We start from the raw sequence: 27655 nt of genomic DNA on the forward strand, positions 1-27655 counted from the left end.
GAACGTAAGAAAAGAAAATGAGAAAAGAAAGTGAGAAATGAAAGCGATAAAAGAAAGTGAGAAAAGAAAGTGTGAAAAAAAGTGAGAAACGAATGTGAGAAAAGAAAGTGAGAAAAGAAAGTGAAAAGAAAGTGAGAAAAGAAAGTGAGAAAAGAACGTAAGAAAAAAAAATGAGAAAAGAAAGTGAGAAAAGATAGTGAGAAAAGAAAGTGAAAAAAAGAAAGGAAGGGAAAGTGATAAGACAAGGTGAGAAAAGAAAGTGAGAAAAGAAAGTGAAAAGAAAGTTGGAAAAGAAAGTGAGAAAAGAACGTAGGAAAAGAACGTAAGAAAAGAAAGTGAGAAAAGAAAGTGAGAAAGGAAAGTGAGAAAAGAAAGTGAGAAAAGAAAGTGAGAAAAGAAAGTGAGAAAAGAACGTAAGAAAAGAAAGTGAGAAAAGAAAGTTAGAAAAGAACGTAAGAAAAGAAAGTGAGAGAACAAAGTGAGAAATGAAAATGAGAAAAGAAAGTGAAAAGAAAGTTGGAAAAGAAAGTGAGAAAAGAAAGTGAGAAAAGAACGTAAGAAAAGAAAGTGAGAGAACAAAGTGAGAAATGAAAATGAGAAGAAATAAAGAAAAGAAAGTGAGAAAAGAAAGTGAGAAACGAAAACGAAAAAAAGTGAGAAAAGTGAGGAAAGAAAATGAAAAGAAAGTGAGAAAAGAAAGTGAGAAAAGAATGTGAGAAAAGAAAGTGAGAAAAGAAAGTGAGAACGGAAAGTGAGAAAAGAAAGTGAGAAAAGATAGTGAGAAAAGAAAGTGAAAAAAAGAAAGGAAGGGAAAGTGAGAAGACATGGCGAGAAAAAAAGTGAGAAAAGAAAGTGAAAAGAAAGTTGGAAAAGAAAGTGAGAAAAGAAAGTGAGAAAAGAACGTAAGAAAAGAAAGTGAGAAAAGAACGTAAGAAAAGAAAGTTAGAGAACAAAGTGAGAAATGAAAATGAGAAAAGAAAGTGACAAAAGAAAGTGAGAAACGAAAACGAAAAGAAAGTGAGAAAAGAACGTAAGAAAAGAAAGTGAGAGAATAAAGTGAGAAATGAAAATGAGAAAAGAAAAAAAGAAAAGAAAGTGAGAAACGAAAACGAAAAGAAAGTGAAAAAAGTGAGAAAAGAAAATGAAAAGAAAGTGAGAAAAGAAAGTGAGAAAAGAATGTGAGAAAAGAAAGTGAGAAAAGAAAGTGAGAACGGAAAGTGAGAAAAGAAAGTGAGAAAAGAAAGTGAGAAAAGATAGTGAGAAAAGAAAGTGAAAAAAAGAAAGGAAGGGAAAGTGAGAAGACATGGCGAGAAAAAAAAGTGAGAAAAGAAAGTGAAAAGAAAGATGGAAAAGAAAGTGAGAAAAGAAAGTGAGAAAAGAACATAAGAAAAGAAAGTGAGAAAAGAACGTAAGAAAAGAAAGTGAGAGAACAAAGTGAGAAATGAAAATGAGAAAAGAAAGTGAGAAAAGAAAGTGAGAAACGAAAACGAAAAGAAAGTGAAAAAAGTGAGAAAAGAAAATGAAAAGAAAGTGAGAAAAGAAAGTGAGAAAAGAAAGTGAGAAAAGAATGTGAGAAAGGAAAGTGAGAAAAAGAAAGTGAGAAAAGATAGTGAGAAAAGAAAGTGAAAAAAAGAAAGGAAGGGAAAGTGAGAAGACAAAGGGAGAAAAGAAAGTGAGAAAAGACAGTGAAAAAAGAAAGTGAGAAAGATAGTGAGAAAAGAAAGTGAAAAGAAAGTGAGAAAAGAACGTGAGAAAAGAACGTAAGAAAAGAAAGTGAGAGAACAAAGTGAGAAATGAAAATGAGAAAAGAAAGTGAGAAAAGAAAGTGAGAAACGAAAACGAAAAGAAAGTGAAAAAGTGAGAAAAGAAAATGAAAAGAAAGTGAGAAAAGAAAATGAAAAGAAAGTGAGAAAAGAAAGTGAGAAAAGAATGTGAGAAAAGAAAGTGAGAAAAGAAAGTGAGAAAGCAAAGTGAGAAAAAGAAAGTGAGAAAAGATAGTGAGAAAAGAAAGTGAAAAAAAGAAAGGAAGGGAAAGTGAGAAGACAAAGGGAGAAAAGAAAGTGAGAAAAGAAAGCGAGAAAAGAAAGTGAGAAAAGAAAGTGAAAAGAAAGTTGGAAAAGAAAGTGAGAAAAGAGAAAGACAAAAAAGTGAAAGAGAGGAAGGAAAAGTGAGAAGACATGGTGAGAAAAGAAAGTGGAAAGAAAGTTGGAAAAGAAAGTGAGAAAAGAAAAGTGAGAAAAGAACGTAAGAAAAGAACGTAAGAAAAGAAAGTGAGAAAAAAAAGTGAAAAAGGAAAGTGAGAAAAGAAAGTGAGATAAAGAAGTGAGAAAAGATAGTGAAAAAAAGAAAGGAAGGGAAAGTGAGAAGACAAAGGGAGAAAAGAAAGTGAGAAAAGAAAGCGAGAAAAGAAAGTGAGAAAAGAAAGTGAAAAGAAAGTTGGAAAGGAAAGTGAGAAAAGAAAGTGACAAAAAAGTGAAAGAGAGGAAGGAAAAGTGAGAAGACATGGTGAGAAAAGAAAGTGTGAAAAGAAAGTGAAAAGAAAGTTGGAAAAAAAGTGAGAAAAGAAAGTGAGAAAAGAACGTAAGAAAAGAAAGTGAGAAAAGAAAGTGAGAAAAGAACGTAAGAAAAGAAAGTGAGAGAACAAAGTGAGAAATGAAAATGAGAAAAGAAAGTGAGAAAAGAAAGTGAGAAACGAAAGTGACAAAAAAGTGAAAGAGAGGAAGGAAAAGTGAGAAGACATGCTGAGAAAAGAAAGTGAGAAAAGAAAGTGAGAAAAGAAAGTGAAAAGAAAGTTGGAAAAGAATGTGAGAAAATAAAGTGAGAAAAGAACGTAAGAAAAGAAAATGAGAAAAGAAAGTGAGAAAAGAAAGTGAGAAAAGAAAGTGAGAAAAGAAAGTGAGAAACGAAAGTGACAAAAAAGTGAAAGAGAGGAAGGAAAAGTGAGAAGACATGGCGAGAAAAGAAACTGAGAAAAGAAAGTGAGAAAAGAAAGTGAAAAGAAAGTTGGAAAAGAATGTGAGAAAATAAAGTGAGAAAAGAAAGCGAGAAAAGAAAGTGAGAAAAGAAAGTGAGAAAAGAAAGTGAGAAAAGAAAGCGAGAAAAGAAAAAGAGAAAAGAAAGTGAGAAAGGAAAGTGAGAAAAGAAAGTGAGAAAGGAAAGTGAGAAATGAAAATGAGACAAGAAAGTGAGAAAAGATAGTGAGAAAAGAAAGCGAGAAAAGAAAGTGAGAAAAGAAAGTGAGAAAAGAAAGTGAGAACAGAAAGCGAGAAAAGAAAAAGAGAAAAGAAAGTGAGAAAAGAAAGTGAGAAAAGAAAGTGAGATACGAAAGTGACAAAAAAGTGAAAGATAAGAAGGAAAAGTGAGAAGACATGGCGAGAAAAGAAAGTGAGAAAAGATAGTGAGAAAAGAAAGTGAAAAAAAGAAAGGAAGGGAAAGTGATAAGACAAGGTGAGAAAAAAAGTGAGAAAAGAAAGTGAAAAGAAAGTTGGAAAAGAAAGTGAGAAAAGAAAGTGAGAAAAGAACGTAAGAAAAGAAAGTGAGAAAAGAAAGTGAGAAAGGAAAGTGAGAAAAGAAAGTGAGAAAAGAAAGTGAGAAAAGAAAGTGAGAAAAGAACGTAAGAAAAGAAAGTGAGAAAAGAAAGTTAGAAAAGAACGTAAGAAAAGAAAGTGAGAGAACAAAGTGAGAAATGAAAATGAGAAAAGAAAGTGAAAAGAAAGTTGGAAAAGAAAGTGAGAAAAGAAAGTGAGAAAAGAACGTAAGAAAAGAAAGTGAGAGAACAAAGTGAGAAATGAAAATGAGAAGAAATAAAGAAAAGAAAGTGAGAAAAGAAAGTGAGAAACGAAAACGAAAAAAAGTGAGAAAAGTGAGGAAAGAAAATGAAAAGAAAGTGAGAAAAGAAAGTGAGAAAAGAATGTGAGAAAAGAAAGTGAGAAAAGAAAGTGAGAACGGAAAGTGAGAAAAGAAAGTGAGAAAAGATAGTGAGAAAAGAAAGTGAAAAAAAGAAAGGAAGGGAAAGTGAGAAGACATGGCGAGAAAAAAAGTGAGAAAAGAAAGTGAAAAGAAAGTTGGAAAAGAAAGTGAGAAAAGAAAGTGAGAAAAGAACGTAAGAAAAGAAAGTGAGAAAAGAACGTAAGAAAAGAAAGTTAGAGAACAAAGTGAGAAATGAAAATGAGAAAAGAAAGTGACAAAAGAAAGTGAGAAACGAAAACGAAAAGAAAGTGAGAAAAGAACGTAAGAAAAGAAAGTGAGAGAATAAAGTGAGAAATGAAAATGAGAAAAGAAAAAAAGAAAAGAAAGTGAGAAACGAAAACGAAAAGAAAGTGAAAAAAGTGAGAAAAGAAAATGAAAAGAAAGTGAGAAAAGAAAGTGAGAAAAGAATGTGAGAAAAGAAAGTGAGAAAAGAAAGTGAGAACGGAAAGTGAGAAAAGAAAGTGAGAAAAGAAAGTGAGAAAAGATAGTGAGAAAAGAAAGTGAAAAAAAGAAAGGAAGGGAAAGTGAGAAGACATGGCGAGAAAAAAAAGTGAGAAAAGAAAGTGAAAAGAAAGATGGAAAAGAAAGTGAGAAAAGAAAGTGAGAAAAGAACATAAGAAAAGAAAGTGAGAAAAGAACGTAAGAAAAGAAAGTGAGAGAACAAAGTGAGAAATGAAAATGAGAAAAGAAAGTGAGAAAAGAAAGTGAGAAACGAAAACGAAAAGAAAGTGAAAAAAGTGAGAAAAGAAAATGAAAAGAAAGTGAGAAAAGAAAGTGAGAAAAGAAAGTGAGAAAAGAATGTGAGAAAGGAAAGTGAGAAAAAGAAAGTGAGAAAAGATAGTGAGAAAAGAAAGTGAAAAAAAGAAAGGAAGGGAAAGTGAGAAGACAAAGGGAGAAAAGAAAGTGAGAAAAGACAGTGAAAAAAGAAAGTGAGAAAGATAGTGAGAAAAGAAAGTGAAAAGAAAGTGAGAAAAGAACGTAAAAGAAAGTGAGAAAAGAACGTGAGAAAAGAACGTAAGAAAAGAAAGTGAGAGAACAAAGTGAGAAATGAAAATGAGAAAAGAAAGTGAGAAAAGAAAGTGAGAAACGAAAACGAAAAGAAAGTGAAAAAGTGAGAAAAGAAAATGAAAAGAAAGTGAGAAAAGAAAATGAAAAGAAAGTGAGAAAAGAAAGTGAGAAAAGAACGTAAGAAAAGAAAGTGAGAGAACAAAGTGAGAAATGAAAATGAGAAGAAATAAAGAAAAGAAAGTGAGAAAAGAAAGTGAGAAACGAAAACGAAAAAAAGTGAGAAAAGTGAGGAAAGAAAATGAAAAGAAAGTGAGAAAAGAAAGTGAGAAAAGAATGTGAGAAAAGAAAGTGAGAAAAGAAAGTGAGAACGGAAAGTGAGAAAAGAAAGTGAGAAAAGATAGTGAGAAAAGAAAGTGAAAAAAAGAAAGGAAGGGAAAGTGAGAAGACATGGCGAGAAAAAAAGTGAGAAAAGAAAGTGAAAAGAAAGTTGGAAAAGAAAGTGAGAAAAGAAAGTGAGAAAAGAACGTAAGAAAAGAAAGTGAGAAAAGAACGTAAGAAAAGAAAGTTAGAGAACAAAGTGAGAAATGAAAATGAGAAAAGAAAGTGACAAAAGAAAGTGAGAAACGAAAACGAAAAGAAAGTGAGAAAAGAACGTAAGAAAAGAAAGTGAGAGAATAAAGTGAGAAATGAAAATGAGAAAAGAAAAAAAGAAAAGAAAGTGAGAAACGAAAACGAAAAGAAAGTGAAAAAAGTGAGAAAAGAAAATGAAAAGAAAGTGAGAAAAGAAAGTGAGAAAAGAATGTGAGAAAAGAAAGTGAGAAAAGAAAGTGAGAACGGAAAGTGAGAAAAGAAAGTGAGAAAAGAAAGTGAGAAAAGATAGTGAGAAAAGAAAGTGAAAAAAAGAAAGGAAGGGAAAGTGAGAAGACATGGCGAGAAAAAAAAGTGAGAAAAGAAAGTGAAAAGAAAGATGGAAAAGAAAGTGAGAAAAGAAAGTGAGAAAAGAACATAAGAAAAGAAAGTGAGAAAAGAACGTAAGAAAAGAAAGTGAGAGAACAAAGTGAGAAATGAAAATGAGAAAAGAAAGTGAGAAAAGAAAGTGAGAAACGAAAACGAAAAGAAAGTGAAAAAAGTGAGAAAAGAAAATGAAAAGAAAGTGAGAAAAGAAAGTGAGAAAAGAAAGTGAGAAAAGAATGTGAGAAAGGAAAGTGAGAAAAAGAAAGTGAGAAAAGATAGTGAGAAAAGAAAGTGAAAAAAAGAAAGGAAGGGAAAGTGAGAAGACAAAGGGAGAAAAGAAAGTGAGAAAAGACAGTGAAAAAAGAAAGTGAGAAAGATAGTGAGAAAAGAAAGTGAAAAGAAAGTGAGAAAAGAACGTAAAAGAAAGTGAGAAAAGAACGTGAGAAAAGAACGTAAGAAAAGAAAGTGAGAGAACAAAGTGAGAAATGAAAATGAGAAAAGAAAGTGAGAAAAGAAAGTGAGAAACGAAAACGAAAAGAAAGTGAAAAAGTGAGAAAAGAAAATGAAAAGAAAGTGAGAAAAGAAAATGAAAAGAAAGTGAGAAAAGAAAGTGAGAAAAGAATGTGAGAAAAGAAAGTGAGAAAATAAAGTGAGAAAGCAAAGTGAGAAAAAGAAAGTGAGAAAAGATAGTGAGAAAAGAAAGTGAAAAAAAGAAAGGAAGGGAAAGTGAGAAGACAAAGGGAGAAAAGAAAGTGAGAAAAGAAAGCGAGAAAAGAAAGTGAGAAAAGAAAGTGAAAAGAAAGTTGGAAAAGAAAGTCAGAAAAGAGAAAGACAAAAAAGTGAAAGAGAGGAAGGAAAAGTGAGAAGACATGGTGAGAAAAGAAAGTGGAAAGAAAGTGAAAAGAAAGTGAGAAAAGAACGTAAAAGAAAGTGAGAAAAGAACGTGAGAAAAGAACGTAAGAAAAGAAAGTGAGAGAACAAAGTGAGAAATGAAAATGAGAAAAGAAAGTGAGAAAAGAAAGTGAGAAACGAAAACGAAAAGAAAGTGAAAAAGTGAGAAAAGAAAATGAAAAGAAAGTGAGAAAAGAAAATGAAAAGAAAGTGAGAAAAGAAAGTGAGAAAAGAATGTGAGAAAAGAAAGTGAGAAAAGAAAGTGAGAAAGCAAAGTGAGAAAAAGAAAGTGAGAAAAGATAGTGAGAAAAGAAAGTGAAAAAAAGAAAGGAAGGGAAAGTGAGAAGACAAAGGGAGAAAAGAAAGTGAGAAAAGAAAGCGAGAAAAGAAAGTGAGAAAAGAAAGTGAAAAGAAAGTTGGAAAAGAAAGTGAGAAAAGAGAAAGACAAAAAAGTGAAAGAGAGGAAGGAAAAGTGAGAAGACATGGTGAGAAAAGAAAGTGGAAAGAAAGTTGGAAAAGAAAGTGAGAAAAGAAAAGTGAGAAAAGAACGTAAGAAAAGAACGTAAGAAAAGAAAGTGAGAAAAAAAAGTGAAAAAGGAAAGTGAGAAAAGAAAGTGAGATAAAGAAGTGAGAAAAGATAGTGAAAAAAAGAAAGGAAGGGAAAGTGAGAAGACAAAGGGAGAAAAGAAAGTGAGAAAAGAAAGCGAGAAAAGAAAGTGAGAAAAGAAAGTGAAAAGAAAGTTGGAAAGGAAAGTGAGAAAAGAAAGTGACAAAAAAGTGAAAGAGAGGAAGGAAAAGTGAGAAGACATGGTGAGAAAAGAAAGTGTGAAAAGAAAGTGAAAAGAAAGTTGGAAAAAAAGTGAGAAAAGAAAGTGAGAAAAGAACGTAAGAAAAGAAAGTGAGAAAAGAAAGTGAGAAAAGAACGTAAGAAAAGAAAGTGAGAGAACAAAGTGAGAAATGAAAATGAGAAAAGAAAGTGAGAAAAGAAAGTGAGAAACGAAAGTGACAAAAAAGTGAAAGAGAGGAAGGAAAAGTGAGAAGACATGCTGAGAAAAGAAAGTGAGAAAAGAAAGTGAGAAAAGAAAGTGAAAAGAAAGTTGGAAAAGAATGTGAGAAAATAAAGTGAGAAAAGAACGTAAGAAAAGAAAGTGAGAAAAGAAAGTGAGAAAAGAAAGTGAGAAAAGAAAGTGAGAAAAGAAAGTGAGAAACGAAAGTGACAAAAAAGTGAAAGAGAGGAAGGAAAAGTGAGAAGACATGGCGAGAAAAGAAACTGAGAAAAGAAAGTGAGAAAAGAAAGTGAAAAGAAAGTTGGAAAAGAATGTGAGAAAATAAAGTGAGAAAAGAAAGCGAGAAAAGAAAGTGAGAAAAGAAAGTGAGAAAAGAAAGTGAGAAAAGAAAGCGAGAAAAGAAAAAGAGAAAAGAAAGTGAGAAAGGAAAGTGAGAAAAGAAAGTGAGAAAGGAAAGTGAGAAATGAAAATGAGACAAGAAAGTGAGAAAAGATAGTGAGAAAAGAAAGCGAGAAAAGAAAGTGAGAAAAGAAAGTGAGAAAAGAAAGTGAGAACAGAAAGCGAGAAAAGAAAAAGAGAAAAGAAAGTGAGAAAAGAAAGTGAGAAAAGAAAGTGAGATACGAAAGTGACAAAAAAGTGAAAGATAAGAAGGAAAAGTGAGAAGACATGGCGAGAAAAGAAAGTGAGAAAAGAAAGTGAGAAAAGAAAGTGAGAAAAGAAAGTGAGAAACGAAAGTGACAAAAAAGTGAAGGAGAGGAAGGAAAAGTGAGAAGACATGGCGAGAAAAGTGAGAAACGAATGTGAGAAAGTGAGAAATGAAAGCGATAAAAGAAATTGAGAAAAGAAAGTGTGAAAAAAAAGTGAGAAACGAATGTGAGAAAAGAAAGTGAGAAAAAAAGTGAAAAGAAAGTTGGAAAAGAATGTGAGAAAATAAAGTGAGAAAAGAACGTAAGAAAAGAAAGTGAGAAAAGAAAGTGAGAAATGAAAGTGAGAAAAGAAAGTGAGAAAAGATAGTGAGAAAAGAAAGCGAGAAAAGAAAGTGAGAAAGAAAGTGAGAAAAGAAAGTGAGAACAGAAAGCGAGAAAAGAAAAAGAGAAAAGAAAGTGAGAAAAGAAACTGAGAAAAGAAAGCGAAAAAAAAATGAGAAAAGAAAGCGAGAAAACAAAGTGAGAAAACAAAGTGAGAAAACAAAGTGAGAGAGCAAAGTGAGAAAAGAAAATGAGAAAAGAAAGTGAGAAAAGGAATCGAGAAAAGAAAGTGAGAAACGAAAACGAAAAGAAAGTAAAAAAGTGAGAAAAGAAAATGAAAACAAAGTGAGAAAAGAAAGTGAGAAAAGAACGTAAGAAAAGAAAGTGAGAAAAGAAAGTGAGAAAAGAAAGTGAGAAAAGAAAGTGAGAAAAGAAAGTGAGAAACGAATGTGAGAAAGTGAGAAATGAAAGCGATAAAAGAAATTGAGAAATGAAAGTGTGAAAAAAAAGTGAGAAACGAATGTGAGAAAAGAAAGTGAGAAAAGAAAATGAAAAGAAAGTGAGAAAAGAAAGTGAGAAAAGAACGTAAGAAAAGATAATGAGAAAAGAAAGTGAGAAATGAAAGCGATAAAAGAAAGTGAGAAAAGAAAGTGAGAAAAGATAGTGAGAAAGGAAAGTGAAAAAAAGAAAGGAAGGGAAAGTGATAAGACAAGGTGAGAAAAGAAAGTGAGAAAAGAAAGTGAAAAGAAAGTTGGAAAAGAAAGTCAGAAAAGAACGTAAGAAAAGCACGTAAGAAAAGAAAGTGAGAAAAGAAAGTGAGAAAGGAAAGTGAGAAAAGAAAGTGAGAAAAGAAAGTGAGAAAAGATAGTGAGAAAAGAAAGTGAAAAAAAGAAAGGAGGGGAAAGTGAGAAGACAAAGGGAGAAAAGAAAGTGAGAAAGGAAAGTGAGAAAAGAAAGTGAGAAAAGAAAGTGAGAAAGGATAGTGAGAAAAGAAAGTGAAAAAAAGAAAGGAAGGGAAAGTGATAAGACAAGGTGAGAAAAGAAAGTGAGAAAAGAAAGTGAAAAGAAAGTTGGAAAAGAAAGTGAGAAAAGAACGTAGGAAAAGAACGTAAGAAAAGAAAGTGAGAAAAGAAAGTGAGAAAAGAAAGTGAGAAAGGAAAGTGAGAAAAGAAAGTGAGAAAAGAAAGTGAGAAAAGAAAGTGAGAAAAGATAGTGAGAAAAGAAATTGAGAAAAGAAAGTGAGAACAGAAAGCGAGAAAAGAAAAAGAGAAAAGAAAGTGAGAAAAGAAAGTGAGAAAAGAAAGCGAAAAAAATTGAGGAAAGCGAGAAAACACAGTGAGAAAACAAAGTGAGAGAACAAAGTGAGAAATGAAAATGAGAAAAGAAAGTGAGAAAAGAAAGCGAGAAAAGAAAGTGAGAAACGAAAACGAAAAGAAAGTGAAAAAAGTGAGAAACGAAAATGAAAAGAAAATAAAAAAGAAAGTGAGAAAAGAATGTGAGAAAAGAAAGTGAGAAATGAAAGTGAGAAAGGAAAGTGAGAAAAGAAAGTGAGAAAAAAGTGAGAAAAGATAGTGAGAAAAGAAAGTGAAAAAAAGAAAGGAAGGGAAAGTGAGAAGACAAAGTAGGAAAAGAAAGTGAGAACAGAAAGCAAGAAAAGAAAGTGAGAAAAGAAAGTGAGAAAAGAAAGTGAGAAAAGAAAGTGAGAAAAGAAAGTGAGAAAAGTAAGTGAAAAAAGAAAATGAGAAAAGAAAGCGAGGAAAGTGAGAGAAGAAAGTGAGAAAATGAGAAAAGGAAGTGAGAAAAAAAGTGAGGGTACCCTCACTTCTGAGAAAAAAAGTGAGAAAAGGAAGTGAGAAAAAAGTGAGGGTACCCGACACGGCTTCGAACCCTCGCCCCTCAGAATAGCAGTCCTCCATCTTACCAACTGCACTATAAAACGTGAGTAAACCGTGAAAAACTTTGAGAAAAACTTTATAGGAACGACGTTCAAATAGCGGGCATCTAAAATTGGGCTTTATGGGTTTATCCCATTTCTGTTTCTGACTTCAATTGTTTATACTGACTCTGTTCATTTTGAATTGCTTTGCTGAGCAACTGATGTTCAAAATCACTTTTAACAGAATGAGAGAAGAGAGAAACCAGCCTAGAGAAGTCAAAAATATTTCACGCAAAATGTTGAAAAAGCGGCAAAATGAGGTAAAGCGAAACATTTTTTTGTTCGACGAAGTAAAAAAAATAGGAGCGCTATAATAGCCGGCTGAGAAGATGAGGGCGGCTATTAAAAATTTAAAATATTTTCAAATCCAATTATTCTCGCAGATGAAACATTGAAAGAGCAATTTCGCGGTTATAACATCTGATGTGCTCACTGTTCGAAAATTGGTTTTTGCTGTATCCGCAGTGGACGTGAAAAAGATCATTTTGGTATTATCTATCAATATTTTGTTTATTTTTCGCATTTTTTGACAGACGAAACAGTAATCATTTCCTATTTTGCCTACCTACCTGTAGAAATTTTTCAACTCATTGATTAACAAATGGTTATCATCGCTTCGTGAAATTGCAAAAATTGCTGTTTGTGAAAATTCGATCAAAAAAATGTTAGCTGGTCCATCTAATAAAAAACAGATGCTGGCAGCTGAGCAGATGTCAAAATACTTAGTTATCTAAGCTCTAATAGAGCTTACATTTAATAGAGCTAAAAACTGCATATTTTGGTTCTAAGTTTTCCCTCCTTTCTATCACAGTGTTGGATCTATTCTGTTTACCCCCCTCCGCTTAGTGGGTTTATCTTTTACGCCCCTAGGCGCACAAGCTATTTTTCGCATAGTAATGTGCTAATAGCAAGATATAATTTGTAACGGGGGGGGGGGGGGGGGGGCGTGAAAAACACTGAGGGCCAAAAACAGAAAAGATCGGCCGTATTTTATTTCCTATGAAAGTTGTTATTGGAATATCAAGTATTTCCTCTAATGTTTGAGTCTTCTGATAATAAATTTAACCGTTCGGTAAAGAGAAAAATTAGAGACTCTGACAGAACATAATAGCACCTTAACTCACTCTGCAATAATTAGTTAATCCAGTTTCTGAGGACATAGTCCCATTCCATCGTTCGGACACAGAAACGACTAATCAGAATTGTATTTAAAAATTAGGATACAAACAACCTGCTAGACTTTGTAGAGCAATTAACAACTTCAAAGTTTTCTTGCAAAAAATTGAATTGTAAAAACCAGGAGTATAGCAATAAAGACAGCCTGTTTTCAACTCCAGGTTAACAACAAGCATCGTTGGTGTAGTGGTAGCATAGCAGCCTTCCAAGCTGTTGACATGGGTTCGATTCCCGTACGATGCAGATATTACTTTATGACAATTTCATTATAACTATTTATAGGCTTCGTATTCTCAAACTAAAATAAACTTTCATATTTGGAATTTTCAAACATTCCACTTGGTCGGTAAGAAAAAATCTCCTTTCTGTAGAAAAAACGGATCAACTCATAATTTTCCATTTGTGCCCCAAAGCTTTTAGTGGGTCATATTATTTGCACCTTCAAACATTTTTACATAACGATTTACTATGTAGTAGCACGTGCTCTGTAACTTGGGGTGCATAACGTACTGGAGGCACAAACAGAAAAAATCCAAACTCTCATTGAAAATCATTACCAAAACAAACGCATTAGTTGTTATATCGGGGTTGTTAATTGGGAACTAACTTTATGTTGTATGAACCCAAAACACAAAACCAACTTTTTGTTACCGCAATTGTTGTGACTGCAAAACGCTTTGTATACTAAAGGGAAGGCTTGGTAGATAAGTCGACAAGCAACGAGGGTCAAATGCCCAAGCTCCGTTGGTGTAGAGGTGGCATAGCCTTCCAAGTTGTCATGGTTCAATTCTCGTACGATATAACTTATTTTTTGGATCTATTTTGTTCCCCCCCCCCCGTTTTTTACGCCCCCAGTTACAAATTATATGTTGTTATATAGCACGTTACTATAAGAAAATAGCACGTGCTCCTGTGGGTGTAACAAATATAAGCTCACTAAGGGGGGGGGGGGGGCAAAACGGAATAGATCCAACATTTTTTGCAAGTGTTTAGGGCATTAGGGGACCAAAACAAAACAGAATTATCTTTTCCATTACAGCAACACAATAAACGAAATACCGTACATTCAAACACTCACCTGTATTTCCAGATCTCCCACTCGACGCCCCACCCCCGGAGCTTTTCCTCCTTGCCTTCTTCTTAGGAGCTGCAGAAGATACTTTGGAACTGCCTTTTGAACTGGACGAACTGGCAGCTTCATTAGTACTGTCATCAGAATCAGAGCTGATCTCAATCGATGACTCTCTTTTGGTTCTCTTCGCAGCCGCACTTCGAGCACTAGTAGAACTGCTTTGAGTTGCACTTGAAGAAGATGGTGAATGTTGACTCCCAGACGCCGCCCGACTGGCAGCCGCTCGCTTACTTGAAGGCGGCGGAGTACACAAATTAATCAATCCAAATAAATCCTGAAATTCCTCTCTTTGGCTTTTATAGATATGCGCATGAGCGAATTTCAAAGCATCGTTGATTGCGTCTTGCGAGAAAAAGTCATCATTTTTGTAATCTACATTTAGCCGCAGTTTGTCCAGATGTCGCAGAATTTCTGTCAATGTCGGGTTTCGATGGTGATGATGTCCACTGATTTTTGATTGGCTGCCAGACTTGGAAGAAGAGCTGGAGGTTCCGTTGATTAGTCGCTTTGTGAGTTCGGCCAATTGCGTAGCACACGTTACTGACCAATAGTAGAGCAATGAAGTGCACATTTGATCATCATCTAAAGGTTCCACCAACAGAAAGTAATAATCAGATTAAATCAACCTATTAAAAGCTTTTTTTTTAATTTTGAATTTAAAAAAGGAGAATCTGTAATATGCGTTTGCACATAATGTTCAAACCGTTCAAGTTATGAACAATTTGATCATTTAAAACTTCACGGTCGTTTTGTCTCTCGAGCGACGAGGGGGGAGGGGGTAGGAGGAAGTACAACGCCTTATACACCATGAATTTATGTCTCATAAACAGTTTAACAGGATCACATCCTTAGAAAAAAGTGAGATTTAAGGCTCTAAGAGAACTTAATAACCTCCGGGCTTTAACTGTTTATCCCGTTTTTGAGGAAGAAAAGTCCAAATGCTCAGACAAAAAAGAATACACGAAAAGTTGGTAGTAGGCAACACTGCATTAAAAAAGACAGCAGGACTAAAACAATTTATACAAACGTTTAAAAAGCAATCAACGACATTTACCTAGTTACGAATAATGGAAACAGATAAGAAAATACATTAAGCAGAAAAGTTATTAAGCCACTCTATGTAATTTGAAAATGTCTTCATTTTCACAAGCTTAAACACTTGCGAAAAAAGGAAGGTACGTTTTCACTGGAAAAACATACCCGGCAGATTGCCGGAAAAAAGCCGCCGTTGATTCCAATGAGCATGATTGGGATTGAAATAACAGAAGATATTGAAAAAAAAAAGATTTTTGTACAAAAACATTTTTTTAAGTCCGATTTATTTTGATGGCATTTCGTAGTTGAACATACTTCTGTTTCTTAGAGAGAGGCTACAGGGGCTACTATCAATAACAATAAGCATTAGAGCTGGTAAATAAAACTTATAGGAACGACGTTCAAATAGGGGGCATCTAAAATTGGGCTTTATGGGTTTATCCCGTTTCTATTTCTGACATCCATTTTTGTACTAACTCTGTTCATTTTGAATTGCTTTGCTGAGCAACTGATGTTCGAAATCACTTTTAGCAGAATGAGAGAAGAGAGAAACTAGCCTAGAGAAGTCAAAAAGATTTCACGCAAAATGCTGAAAAGGCGGCAAAATGAGGTAAAGCGAAACATTTTTTTATTCGACGAAGTAAAAAAAAATAGGAGCGCTATAATAGCCGGCTGAGAAGATGAGGGCGGCTATTAATAAACACTTTAATTGTACAATTTTTGCGGAAAAAATTCAGCAAGAAAATGTTTTCTTTAAGCACCTTTCTTTGTGTTATTGAATTTCGTTTATTTCAGTTTGGTAACAAACAGCGACTGTTTCTAATTTGTGGGGGAGGAGTTTATATTGTCATCGTTATCACATAACATTCAAATATTGAATAAAATGTACTTAATATGGTAAGACATACGGAGCGTGAGCACGTGAAAAATTTAAAAATTTGAGCTTCAGCTTTTCATTGAGTAAAGGAAAATTCGAAACAATCACTTCAACAGTCGATTCAACCTTTTAACAGCTTTTGAATGCCATTTTTCGGAATGATAACAAAATTATAATCGAAAGCAGAGCTGGCAGATCAGATTGCCAAAAAATCCGCGATAGCTTTGTAGATCTGCATTCTCCAAAGACTTAAAAACAGACAGACCAAACAAAGAGAAATTTATTCCCTTCATTAAATGCTGCGATGTTATATTTTGATTAAGAATCTGTATAACTTATTGATGCTTCTATTACATGCTTTTAAATAACCATTCCATTAGTGTGACATACACTCACTTGAACTATCTCTTTGAATTGAAGTAGAGAAAGGTCAATTTCAGAGTGATGAAGTCATTTTTGAGAGTGAGGTAAGTCACGTGTGACCAAAAACTTAATCACGCAAATGAAAAAAACGCACTCAACTAACAGTGAAAAATGACGTCACAAATGGAATTCAGTTGAAATCGCATAAACTAATGAACAAAAAGCAGATTTGAATTGATTGTGGAACAATATGGTCGTAACAAAAATCTTAACGACTAAATCAAAAATCAATAGAAGGGCAATAATAGCCTCAGCTATCGCTTTGCGCCCATTAAACAGGACTTGATTAATTAAGAACAGATTTGATGGAGCCGCCGATATGATCCATCAAATTAAATCTTTCATTAAAAAAATTATAGTGCCTATTGCATTTGAGTCGCGATAACTTATCAAATCCTCCAGAAATACTGAAATGACAAAAAAAAGTTCTAAATTATCTCTAAAGTCGAATAAAACTAAACTGGTCAAAAACGCTCCCAAACGTTATATATTTGGTAACAGGAGACGTGAGGAAAGCCACATGGATGGAAAACTTTAAAAACTCAAAAAAATGCTTTCCGAGCGGGAACAAATTTTGCTCACTTGGTGAAAATTTTTTCACGCCTACTTTTCTCGGTCTGTCAAAAAATGCATAAAAAACCACTCTTTTTTTCTTCTCTCTTCGCTTTTGACTTTTATCAATCTTATTGACCAAACTCTTATCTTCACGTGCAGTATTGACTTTGGTATCCTGTTTTACAACCAATCGCTCGATTTTAAATAGGTGGATTGCCATAACTCCTCTTCGGGTCGTAATAACAACCATTATCACCGTAATATAGCTACACTCTCTAAATATAGCTTCGCAGCTATAATAAAGCTAACAGGTACATTAAATTTCACCAACCTTGCGTCGTAGCAGTACCACTAGCACCAATACCCTCTCCTGCACTCGTACTGTTTGGTTGTTGATGAGCTGGGTGTCTTGAGTAGATGTGTTTGAGCACTTCCAAATTGGGTTTCTCCCTCTTCAGTCTCAACACAATGGCACTGGCAGCCTCCCAGTCACGTGACCAGTTGATCCTGTGGATGATGGGAATTACGCACTCCGAGGACAATTCATGCGCACCTGATAACACCGGATATTCATCCCAACTGATTAAGGCAAACATAAACCAGCTCACGTCCGACAAATTGCCCTAGAACGACTGGCGTGGCAATCAATTTAAAAGAGGGCATAGGCTGGAGGAGAAAAGTTTATGCAAATATTAAGTTGCAAAAACTGACTGGGAGAGGTTCGAACCCTGGGAGAGTCGGGGACATTGACCTCTAAGCCGCTACACGGGCTAAGTACCTTCACCGCTCACAATCGCTTTTATTTTAGCAACAGACTTAATTTCTAAATGCAAAATATCAATTTCAGGATCTTTTCCATATGTGCCCCCCCCCCCCCCCCCCTCCCCAAGCTTAGTGGGCGCATATTATTTGCACCCTCCCTCCAGACGCACGTGCCATATTTTTACATAATGATCTACTATGTAATGGTACGTGCTCTGTAACTGGGGGCGCATAACGTACTTGGGGGGGGGGGGGGGAGCACAAACGGAAAAGAGCCCAATTTCAATTCAAATCTCTCAAAGCAAAAAGTAAAGCGTGAAAAAGTCACTCAAGATGTGAAATTGAAAGAATGTTCTAGAAGAAAATGTTTGGGACACTTGAAAACGGACCCTTTGTTAGTCCAACAGTGTTATCCCCCACAACTTTTTCTTTATATAAAAACGTATCTTGATTGGCAGTGTATTCAAAAAGGAAACAATTTGAAACAATTAAACATTATTATTAAACTAAGAGAAGTTTTAAAAAATTGCTCGTTATAGAGCAGTTGATGACTAACTTCTGGGAAAATAGTTTATCTCCTAGAAAAATTGGGTCTCCCATTATAGCCCCCCCAATAAAATTACAGCCCCCCCCCCATTATGGTATAATTACCACGATTGGGGGGGGGATATAGTTTATCTGGCCACTAAGCGGGGGGGGGATATAACGGAAAAGACCCGAAAAATTAATTGAGACTAATCTTCAATGATTTGTGATTTGATCAATTTTGTTTTGACGAAAAGTGACATTGCTCAACCGAGTGGAAGAACATTCTAGAACAAAGCGGTCAAATCGTTCAAGCAAAAACTTTTCTGAATAATGAAAAAGACACACAACTGCAAACTTTGTTCGAGAGAAATTAACTTGATCTTGATCAATGAATCGATTCACGCAGCTTTCAGCATTTCATTGCCTCTACTCTAAAACAAGGAAAAATTCGGCAGGTCAAACATTTATCATGAGGTTGAGCCTGAAAAAAAAGACAGAGTATGGCCCGAGACTCCATCATTGTTTTGAACTCATCATCAATTTCAAATCAAATTTAATCCTAATTTTCCAAATTTCATCCGTTTAAAAATAAAATCTGTATCATTTAGCTGAAAGACTTCAAACAAAACTTCTCAAGCATCGTTGGTGTAGTGGTAGCATAGCAGCCTTCCAAGCTGTTGACATGGGTTCGATTCCCGTACGATGCAAGAATTCTTCTTTTATTAAAATCATAAACCAGCCAAACAAAAGCGGAGGAAGACAAATTTTGTCACGGAGGACACCGGGATTACTCATTATAGTGTACACAGAGCCGACATCCCACTTGGCTTAATAATACAACAAGAAGACTCGGTAGTGTGCGGAAGCATATAATTCTCCGGATTTTCCCACTATACTCCCCCCCCCCCCCCCCTCCAGCTTAGTGGTCATATAAGCTATAGCCCCCACCATGGGAGCTATAATTTCATGGGAGGCTATATTGGGAGAGACCCAATTCTCCAACCCCTCTCATTCGCAATCTTCACTCGACTTTTTGTCATCTAGAGGACAAAGGTTGTGTTAATGCCCAGTATTAACTTTTCTCCGTTGATTTGAGTAAAATGTACTATTTTTTGTTGATCCTAAATCACTTTGTAAAGTCATAAGGTTTTGAAATGAAAACAGAACGGAAATGAGTGGTAACTTTTGATGTCATGTAAGGAAACCAAACAAGGAAACTAAATAATTGAAACTTGTAACTTGAAGTAATTGGAAGAAAAGAGACATGATACGACAAAGAAAGAAGGATAGGCAACGTCATGTTCAGGCTGAGAAGAGGCAAAAATCGAGAGAACTATGTCACCTTTTTGTTGACAAACACGTCGAATTTTTTTAATCAAAAGCTATTGTCAACAGAACAAAAAGATTACAAACATGAACATCTCAAAATATACATATGCACACACCATATCTCATGTAATGTAATTTTTTTCAACCCTTTATCTTGATCTTCACACAAAAAAACGTTTTTCAGTTCTGGAAACTGAAGCTGACATGTTCTACAATTATGCTAGTCTGCAATACATAAGCCATTAAAAATCGTCCTTGTCCCATGATAAATTTACCGTAGTATGGAAAGATGTCATGGGACAAAGACGACTTTTAATGGCTTATGTATTGCAGAATAGCATTATTGTAGAACATGTCAGCATCAGTTTCCAGAACTGAAAACGTTTTTGGCGTGTGAAGATCAAGATAAAGAGGTGAAAACAATTACATTAAATGAGATATGGTGTGTCAAAATGTATATTTTGAGATGTTCATGTTTATAATCTGTTTGTTCTGTTGACAATAGCTTTTGATAAAAAAAATTCGCCGCCTTTGTCAACAAAACGGTGACATAGTTCTCTCGATTTTTGCCTCTTTTCAGCCTGATCATGACGTTGCCTATCCTTCTTTCTTTGTCGTATCAAGTTTCTTGTCTTCCAATTACTTCAAGTTACAAGTTTCAATTATTTAGCTTCCTTGTTTGTTTTCCTTAAATGACATTAAAAGTTACCACTCATTTCCGTTTTGTTTTCATTCCAAAACCTTATGACTGTACAAAGTGATTCAGGGTCAACAAGAAATAGGGCACTTTACTCAAATCAACGGAGAAATTAATACTGGGCATTAACATAACCTATGTCCTCTAGATGACAAAAAGTCAAGTGAAGATTGCGAATGAAAGGGGTGGGAGAATTGGGTCTTTCCCAATATAGCCTCCCATGAAATTATAGCTCCCATTGTTGGGGCTATAGTTTATCTGACCACTAAGCTGGAGGGGGAGGGGGAGGGCTATAGTGGGAAAATTCAACACACATTGACACAGACTCAGTTGACACATCGACTCAGTTGACACAAATTGTGTCGGAAAATTTTGTAACAACTGACACTGCCATTTATCAGATCTCAAGACAACCTAGCCGGCAGATTGCCGGAATAGCTGCGAAAGAATAGACCTGCGTGCCATAAAATAGAGATAGAAACAGATACAGATCTAAATTGAAAAAAATCGACGGCGCTCAAAAAACTTTGCGAAAAACATTCAGCGATAAATTAATAAAGCTTGTTAAAATTCATTCCGCAGAAGCCTCTTATTAGGAACCTTTACTGCACATAAGGGTTCATTTGACCTTACACAAATTCAAACTAAGCTTAAGTTTTTAAAGTGCAAAAGTCATTTTATTGAGGGAGGTAAGTCACGTATGATCAAAATCTAATCACGCAAATAAACTAAGAACTTTTGCTAGAGCGAGTGAGAAATGACATCACGCGCGCAAATGTCGTTAGTGAGAGGAAGAATTCATTCAGAAAATTTGACTTTTCAGCTTTGCTGTGTGAACAAATGTAAAACGAAAAAAGAGCGTCAGACGACGAAACAAAAAAAAACAGCCGAAAAAATTGCGGAAGCGACTCGAAGCATCAAAACTTCACAAAAAACCGTAATTGCAGCTGAAGCCATTACCTTTTGTATTAAACCATTCCCTCAATACTTCCCCAGGTCTGATCTAAAATTTGGTGAAATTGAAACCGCTGTCACCAAGAGAAACAAAATGCCGCAAAATTTTTTATTATGGAAAGCGTTTGTTAAAGTTGAAATTCCGAAATAATTAGGATGTCCAAAAAACTGATAGGTTGAAAAATTGAAAAGGCTAACAATTTCCCTCAATTAATTCTTGATTGCAATCTCAAAAAGTTCGCGAAAGCAAACGGCAGATAATCATCTTAGAAACTAAGTTAAATTTTTCAAAAAATGCTCAAAATTAAGAACCAGAAAACCACTACAATTAGATCTTTAATCACTTCAATTCAGACAAAAACAACACATATTTCTTCCTTGTTGTATATAATCTATGCCTGATTTCATACTAATTCAAAAATAAAATTATTAATAGAAAAGAAATAAGCAACGGAATAAAATTCAAAGGCAAAAAATTGTTTAAAACAGTACCAGGACCGGAAGAAAATTGCACAAAATAGAAATAAGTTAAAAAAAAGTTAAAAGATGCATCCTCCTGAACAGAAAAAAAGAAATAGCAGAAATCAAACATACGAAACATTGAAGCATTTTGCAAAAAAAATGGTCAAAAAAATTTTGAGACTGCAGTTATGAAAAAAATTTTAGCTTTTTTTTCAAGAACTTAACGCCGAAAGTGGTTGATTTTTATTGAAACGAAATTAAAGTCCCTCATGTTGAAAATAACGACTATTTCTAGTAATTAAATCCAAAATTCGAACAAAAAACTGAGGAAAATTGGAAAAAACTGAGGATAATTGGAAATTGGAAAAAAGAGGCGTTGAGTATATAAATTATCAAAAGAAAGTTGCCATATTAACTGATTTTTGACAAAAAGACAGCCGAAAGATCCAAAAATGAAGAAATTAATAGCAAAAAAGCCAAAAACCAACTAAAAAGTCAGGAAATATGTGCCAATTTTGAACTTCAATCGCATTTTCAGGCTCTGCAAAACAATGTGTTATCAATTTCCGAGGTTTACATTTCAATATATCTTCGGCTAAAAATTATTTCTACAAAAAAATAAATTGCAAGCAAAAAACTGGGCCATTTAGACGAAAAAACGGCTAAAAACGGTTATCTATATGTGCCACTCAGTCAAAAACTACTTTTCAAAGTCAAAAAGTCATTCACTAAACGCAGCGCATGATCAAAAAACTTTTCTCGCTCAGAAAAAATTAGTTCACACGGCAATTTTACTCACTTTCGCTTTTAGGTCAAAACATCGTCTGAATGAATAGTACTTCCTGTAAAAAAAACTTAAGAAAACCAATACTCCTCTTCCAGTCGTAAAAACCAAGAGCACCGCAATATAGCTACGCTCAGCTTACAGCTTCGCAGCTATAATAAACAAATCAATTTTTGTCACAGTGATAAGAGAAAATTTTACTGCAAAAAGTGAACTGATAAAGCAGTTTTTTTAAATAGAATCAGGAAAATTGGGTCTCTGTGCCAACAAATTGTTATTTTGGAGCGAACACCCACTTTCGTTTTAGCTCAGGCCCATTGCTCAAACGATTGCTAATCCATACCTATTAGCTGCCAGAGGAACATCTGCTGGAAGGAATCCCAAGTGAGGCTGTGAGTAAGGATGTCCACAATTGATGAGGACGTTGCAGCGCCAGTCTCTACGCCTGCAGGGTCACCCGTATCACCAGTTCCACCTAAATAATACTTAAAAATGTCTCCAGTTTACTTACAAGATTTTTCGTGTCAGAAGGACGCACGACAAAAGTCCTCAGTTCATTGAGAAAACATTTAGATTTATATAAATTTGTCGAGCTTACTCTCACGATTTTTTGTATCTATTCATAGCTATGCATAACGTACTGGGGGGCACAAACGGAAAAGATCCTTTTCCCCCATAGTTTATGAAAGTTGTACTAAATTCAAAATTTTATTCAATCAAATTTCGGGGGGGGAGTATAATGGGAAAAACACCTATGCTGGGGAGGGATACAAACAGAAACTTATGAGAAAAACGCAGTCAGCAGGATTCGAACCTGCGCGGGTAGCACCCATCTGATTTCTAGTCAGACGCCTTAACCACTCGGCCATGACTGCACATCTCTCAATCAAAACCTCAACCTCCGCGACATCAGTTAACTTAACTTACCCCCAACCCCTCTAAAAATTACTTTCCAAAAAAGCGGTTTCGAAATTTAAGACTGAGCTTACTGACGCATATTTTTTGCACTCCCAGACGCACGTGCCATACTTTTATTAAAGGATGTACCAATTAATGACACATGCTCAGTAACTGGGGGAGCATAAAGTACTGGGGGAGGGCACAAACGGAAAAAAACCCAAAAACCATTTTTATTTACGTTTTATTTCATATTTCTCCTGTAAAATATGGAAAAAAGATCGCTTGAAAAAAAAGAGCTTAAACAAGATCTCGCTCGACAGGTGACATCATCATGTTTGCTCCGATTTTTCATAAGACCGCGAGCGAATTTTGGACGATCAAATTCCTGTTATCAGAATTTGATACTTCAGGATTTGACATTTTTCGTGGAAGCAGTTGGTTCCATTTAATTGAGTAAGATATTTCCAAAAAGTAGTTCAGCATAAAACATCACGCGTTAACCAACTATCTGGACTTCATGAAAGCTTCCGATAGCGCATCACATCAAGTACTCTTTAACAAAGTCAAAATAGATGGGGTAAGCAGGAAATTTCATAGCCTTTGGTTAATCAGACGATTTGTCTTGTTCCAGTAAATCCCATTTGCCTCATGAAGATAATTATTCAATCGAATGAGTACAAAAAATATGACTCTGAATTCAGACAAATGCATTCTCGTACGAATTAAAATTTTCGAGACAAATAGAAACTCCACGGAAAATCTTAAAGAGTACTTGATGTGAGAAGAGTACTTGACAAAGAAATTCTTCACTGGAAACCGATCTTCTTTAACATTAACAAAAAAAAGTAGGCTTCAAAATTGCCGATGTTAAGGACATCATCCTCACTAAGACGCTTGAAGATGGGCCGCACACTGAATGCGCTATGATTTGCACAATGATAATGCCGCATTCCCTTCTCGGAAGATCAAAATTGAAAACGATGCTTCAATAACAAAAACATTGTCTAGAAGGCTCGATCTGCGGATCAAGTGCAAATTCGACGACCGGTTCGTTGAGGCAAAGGCAATCTGGAGCGTTTAAGGAAACTAAACAGAAAAGGAGAAAGGAGGGGGGAGGGGCGACAAACGAAAGAGATCCTTTTTCTCATAGTTTATGAAAGTTGTACTAACTTCAGAAACTTATTCGGTCAAATTTCCGGGGAATATAATGAATGGGGAAAAAACATCTATGCTGCGAAGGATACCAACAGAAAATTATACAACGCAGTCAGCAGGATTCGAACCTGCGCGGGTAGAACCCATCTGCTTTCGAGTCAGACGCCTTAACCACTCGGCCATGACTGCATATCTACCATCTAAAATCTCCGCTACATTATTTAGCTTACCGCCAGCATCTCCAAACAATGCTACCAAAAAAAGAAGTTTGGAAAATTAGGATAGAGCTTTCTGACGCAGACTATAGACTTTCATTCCGAATTTCGTGCAATTCCACGATTAATTTAAATTTGTACAATGGCAGAAATCTAAACCTCTACCGAACACAGTTTTCTTAAAACAATTGCAACAAATGTTTAAGAGCTAACCGTTTTATAAAACAAAAACTCGATCTTCTTTGTTTGTACCCTCAAGCTTAGTGGGTGCATATTTTTTGCACACCACAGACGCACGTTCACTATTTGTCACAAGGATTTACCAATTAATGACACATGCTCAGTAAGCGGAGGAGCATAACCTACTGGGGAAGGTGGGGGGGGGCACAAAACGGAGAAAATCCCCAAAAACCACTTTTATCTACTTTCAATTTAAGATTTCTCTGTAAAATATAAGAACAGGATAGCTTGAAAACAATAGAGCTCAAAAAAGATCTCTCTGTATACGTGAAATCATCAAGTTTGCCTATGATTCTTCGTAAGAGCTCATAGGGAAGTCTGGACAATCAAATTATTGGTATTAGAACTTGGTTCTTCAGGATTTGGCATTTTTAGGTGGAAGCTGTTGGTTCCATTCAACTCAGAAAGATATTTCAACAAAATAGTTCAGCAGAAAGAATCGCACACTAACGCAATATCTGAACTTCAAGAAAACTTCTGATACCTTATCATATCAATTACTCTTTTAACAAAGTCAAAATAGTCGGGGTGAGAGGGAAATTTCTTAGCTTTTAGTTAAGCAGATGATTTGTCTTGATCAAGCGAATCCAGACAAAAGCATTCTGACCAATAACAATTTTATAGACGAACAAATAGAAACTCTACGGGAAATCAACAATGTATAAATAGTTCACTGGGAACCAATCTTCTATATCATTAGCAAAAAGGAACCAGGCTTCAAAATTGCCAAAGTTAAGGACTTAATCCTCACTAATACGCTTGAAGATGGGCCGCACACTGAATGCGCTATGATTTGCACAATGATAATGCCGCATTCCCTTCTCGGAAGATCAAAATTGAAAACGATGCTTCAATAACAAAAACCTTGTCTAGAAGGCTCGATCTGCGGATCAAGTGCAAATTCGACGACCGGTTCGTTGAGGCAAAGGCAATCTGGAGCGTTTAAGGAAACTAAACAGAAAAGGAGAAAGGAGGGGGGAGGGGCGACAAACGAAAGAGATCCTTTTTCTCATAGTTTATGAAAGTTGTACTAACTTCAGAAACTTATTCGGTCAAATTTCCGGGGAATATAATGAATGGGAAAAAACATCTATGCTGCGAAGGATACCAACAGAAAATTATACAACGCAGTCAGCAGGATTCGAACCTGCGCGGGTAGAACCCATCTGCTTTCGAGTCAGACGCCTTAACCACTCGGCCATGACTGCATATCTACCATCTAAAATCTCCGCTACATTATTTAGCTTACCGCCAGCATCTCCAAACAATGCTACCAAAAAAAGAAGTTTGGAAAATTAGGATAGAGCTTTCTGACGCAGACTATAGACTTTCATTCCGAATTTCGTGCAATTCCACGATTAATTTAAATTTGTACAATGGCAGAAATCTAAACCTCTACCGAACACAGTTTTCTTAAAACAATTGCAACAAATGTTTAAGAGCTAACCGTTTTATAAAACAAAAACTCGATCTTCTTTGTTTGTACCCTCAAGCTTAGTGGGTGCATAATTTTTGCACACCACAGACGCACGTTCACTATTTGTCACAAGGATTTACCAATTAATGACACATGCTCAGTAAGCGGAGGAGCATAACCTACTGGGGAAGGTGGGGGGGGCACAAAACGGAGAAAATCCCCAAAAACCACTTTTATCTACTTTCAATTTAAGATTTCTCTGTAAAATATAAGAACAGGATAGCTTGAAAACAATAGAGCTCAAAAAAGATCTCTCTGTATACGTGAAATCATCAAGTTTGCCTATGATTCTTCGTAAGAGCTCATAGGGAAGTCTGGACAATCAAATTATTGGTATTAGAACTTGGTTCTTCAGGATTTGGCATTTTTTGGTGGAAGCTGTTGGTTCCATTCAACTCAGAAAGATATTTCAACAAAATAGTTCAGCAGAAAGAATCGCACACTAACGCAATATCTGAACTTCAAGAAAACTTCTGATACCTTATCATATCAATTACTCTTTTAACAAAGTCAAAATAGTCGGGGTGAGAGGGAAATTTCTTAGCTTTTAGTTAAGCAGATGATTTGTCTTGATCAAGCGAATCCAGACAAAAGCATTCTGACCAATAACAATTTTATAGACGAACAAATAGAAACTCTACGGGAAATCAACAATGTATAAATAGTTCACTGGGAACCAATCTTCTATATCATTAGCAAAATGGAACCAGGCTTCAAAATTGCCAAAGTTAAGGACTTAATCCTCACTAATACGCTTGAAGATGGGCCACACACTGAATGCGCTATGATTTGCACAACGATAATGCCGCATTCATTTCTCGGAAGATCAAAACTGAAAACGATGCTTCAATAACAAAAACCTTGTCTAGAAGGCTCGATCTGCGGATCAAGTGCAAATTCGACGACCGGTTCGTTGAGGCAGAGAAGGAGAAAGGAGGGGGGAGGGGCGACAAACGAAAGAGATCCTTTTTCTCATAGTTTATGAAAGTTGTACTAACTTCAGAAACTTATTCGGTCAAATTTCCGGGGAATATAATGAATGGGAAAAAAACATCTATGCTGCGAAGGATACCAACAGAAAATTATACAACGCAGTCAGCAGGATTCGAACCTGCGCGGGTAGAACCCATCTGATTTCGAGTCAGACGCCTTAACCACTCGGCCATGACTGCATATCTACCATCTAAAATCTCCGCTACCTTATTTAGCTTACCGCCAGCATCTCCAAACAATGCTACCAAAAAAAGAAGTTTGGAAAATTAGGATAGAGCTTTCTGACGCAGACTATAGACTTTCATTCCGAATTTCGTGCAATTCCACGATTAATTTAAATTTGTACAATGGCAGAAATCTAAACCTCTACCGAACACAGTTTTCTTAAAACAATTGCAACAAATGTTTAAGAGCTAACCGTTTTATAAAACAAAAACTCGATCTTCTTTGTTTGTACCCTCAAGCTTAGTGGGTGCATATTTTTTGCACACCACAGACGCACGTTCACTATTTGTCACAAGGATTTACCAATTAATGACACATGCTCAGTAAGCGGAGGAGCATAACCTACTGGGGAAGGTGGGGGGGCACAAACGGAGAAAATCCCCAAAAACCACTTTTATCTACTTTCAATTTAAGATTTCTCTGTAAAATATAAGAACAGGATAGCTTGAAAACAATAGAGCTCAAAAAAGATCTCTCTGTATACGTGAAATCATCAAGTTTGCCTATGATTCTTCGTAAGAGCTCATAGGGAAGTCTGGACAATCAAATTATTGGTATTAGAACTTGGTTCTTCAGGATTTGGCATTTTTTGGTGAAAGCTGTTGGTTCCATTCAACTCAGAAAGATATTTCAACAAAATAGTTCAGCAGAAAGAATCTCACACTAACGCAATATCTGAACTTCAAGAAAACTTCTGATACCTTATCATATCAATTACTCTTTTAACAAAGTCAAAATAGTCGGGGTGAGAGGGAAATTTCTTAGCTTTTAGTTAAGCAGATGATTTGTCTTGATCAAGCGAATCCAGACAAAAGCATTCTGACCAATAACAATTTTATAGACGAACAAATAGAAACTCTACGGGAAATCAACAATGTATAAATAGTTCACTGGGAACCAATCTTCTATATCATTAGCAAAAAGGAACCAGGCTTCAAAATTGCCAAAGTTAAGGACTTAATCCTCACTAATACGCTTGAAGATGGGCCACACACTGAATGCG

The 27655-nt window shown here is 35.2% G+C and overlaps 1 protein-coding gene and 6 non-coding genes across 7 annotated transcripts in view; 2 read left to right on the forward strand and 5 right to left on the reverse strand.

The window, feature by feature from the left end:
- The window catches only part of LOC142337924 (integrator complex subunit 3-like), a 180240-nt gene that overhangs the window by 26320 nt on the left and 126265 nt on the right, over nt 1-27655 (reverse strand). The window contains exons 17-19 of the mRNA XM_075387563.1: nt 21791-21922; nt 16263-16484; nt 12988-13623 (exon numbers count right to left, since the gene is read on the reverse strand). Of these exons, the coding sequence (XP_075243678.1) occupies nt 12988-13623; nt 16263-16484; nt 21791-21922 (990 nt within the window). The remainder of the gene's footprint in view (nt 1-12987; nt 13624-16262; nt 16485-21790; nt 21923-27655) is intronic.
- On the forward strand, nt 12082-12152 carry Trnag-ucc (transfer RNA glycine (anticodon UCC)). Its single transcript has one exon. It is a non-coding gene; the product is annotated as a tRNA-Gly (tRNA).
- Trnag-ucc (transfer RNA glycine (anticodon UCC)) lies at nt 17858-17928 on the forward strand. The gene has a single exon. It is a non-coding gene; the product is annotated as a tRNA-Gly (tRNA).
- Nucleotides 22241-22322, reverse strand: Trnas-aga (transfer RNA serine (anticodon AGA)). The gene has a single exon. It is a non-coding gene; the product is annotated as a tRNA-Ser (tRNA).
- Nucleotides 23610-23691, reverse strand: Trnas-cga (transfer RNA serine (anticodon CGA)). The gene has a single exon. It is a non-coding gene; the product is annotated as a tRNA-Ser (tRNA).
- Nucleotides 25084-25165, reverse strand: Trnas-cga (transfer RNA serine (anticodon CGA)). The gene has a single exon. It is a non-coding gene; the product is annotated as a tRNA-Ser (tRNA).
- On the reverse strand, nt 26525-26606 carry Trnas-cga (transfer RNA serine (anticodon CGA)). Its single transcript has one exon. It is a non-coding gene; the product is annotated as a tRNA-Ser (tRNA).

The sequence above is a fragment of the Convolutriloba macropyga genome, chromosome 4, assembly GCF_964194025.1.
Source record: "Convolutriloba macropyga chromosome 4, txConMacr16.3, whole genome shotgun sequence".
NCBI lineage: Eukaryota > Metazoa > Xenacoelomorpha > Acoela > Convolutidae > Convolutriloba > Convolutriloba macropyga.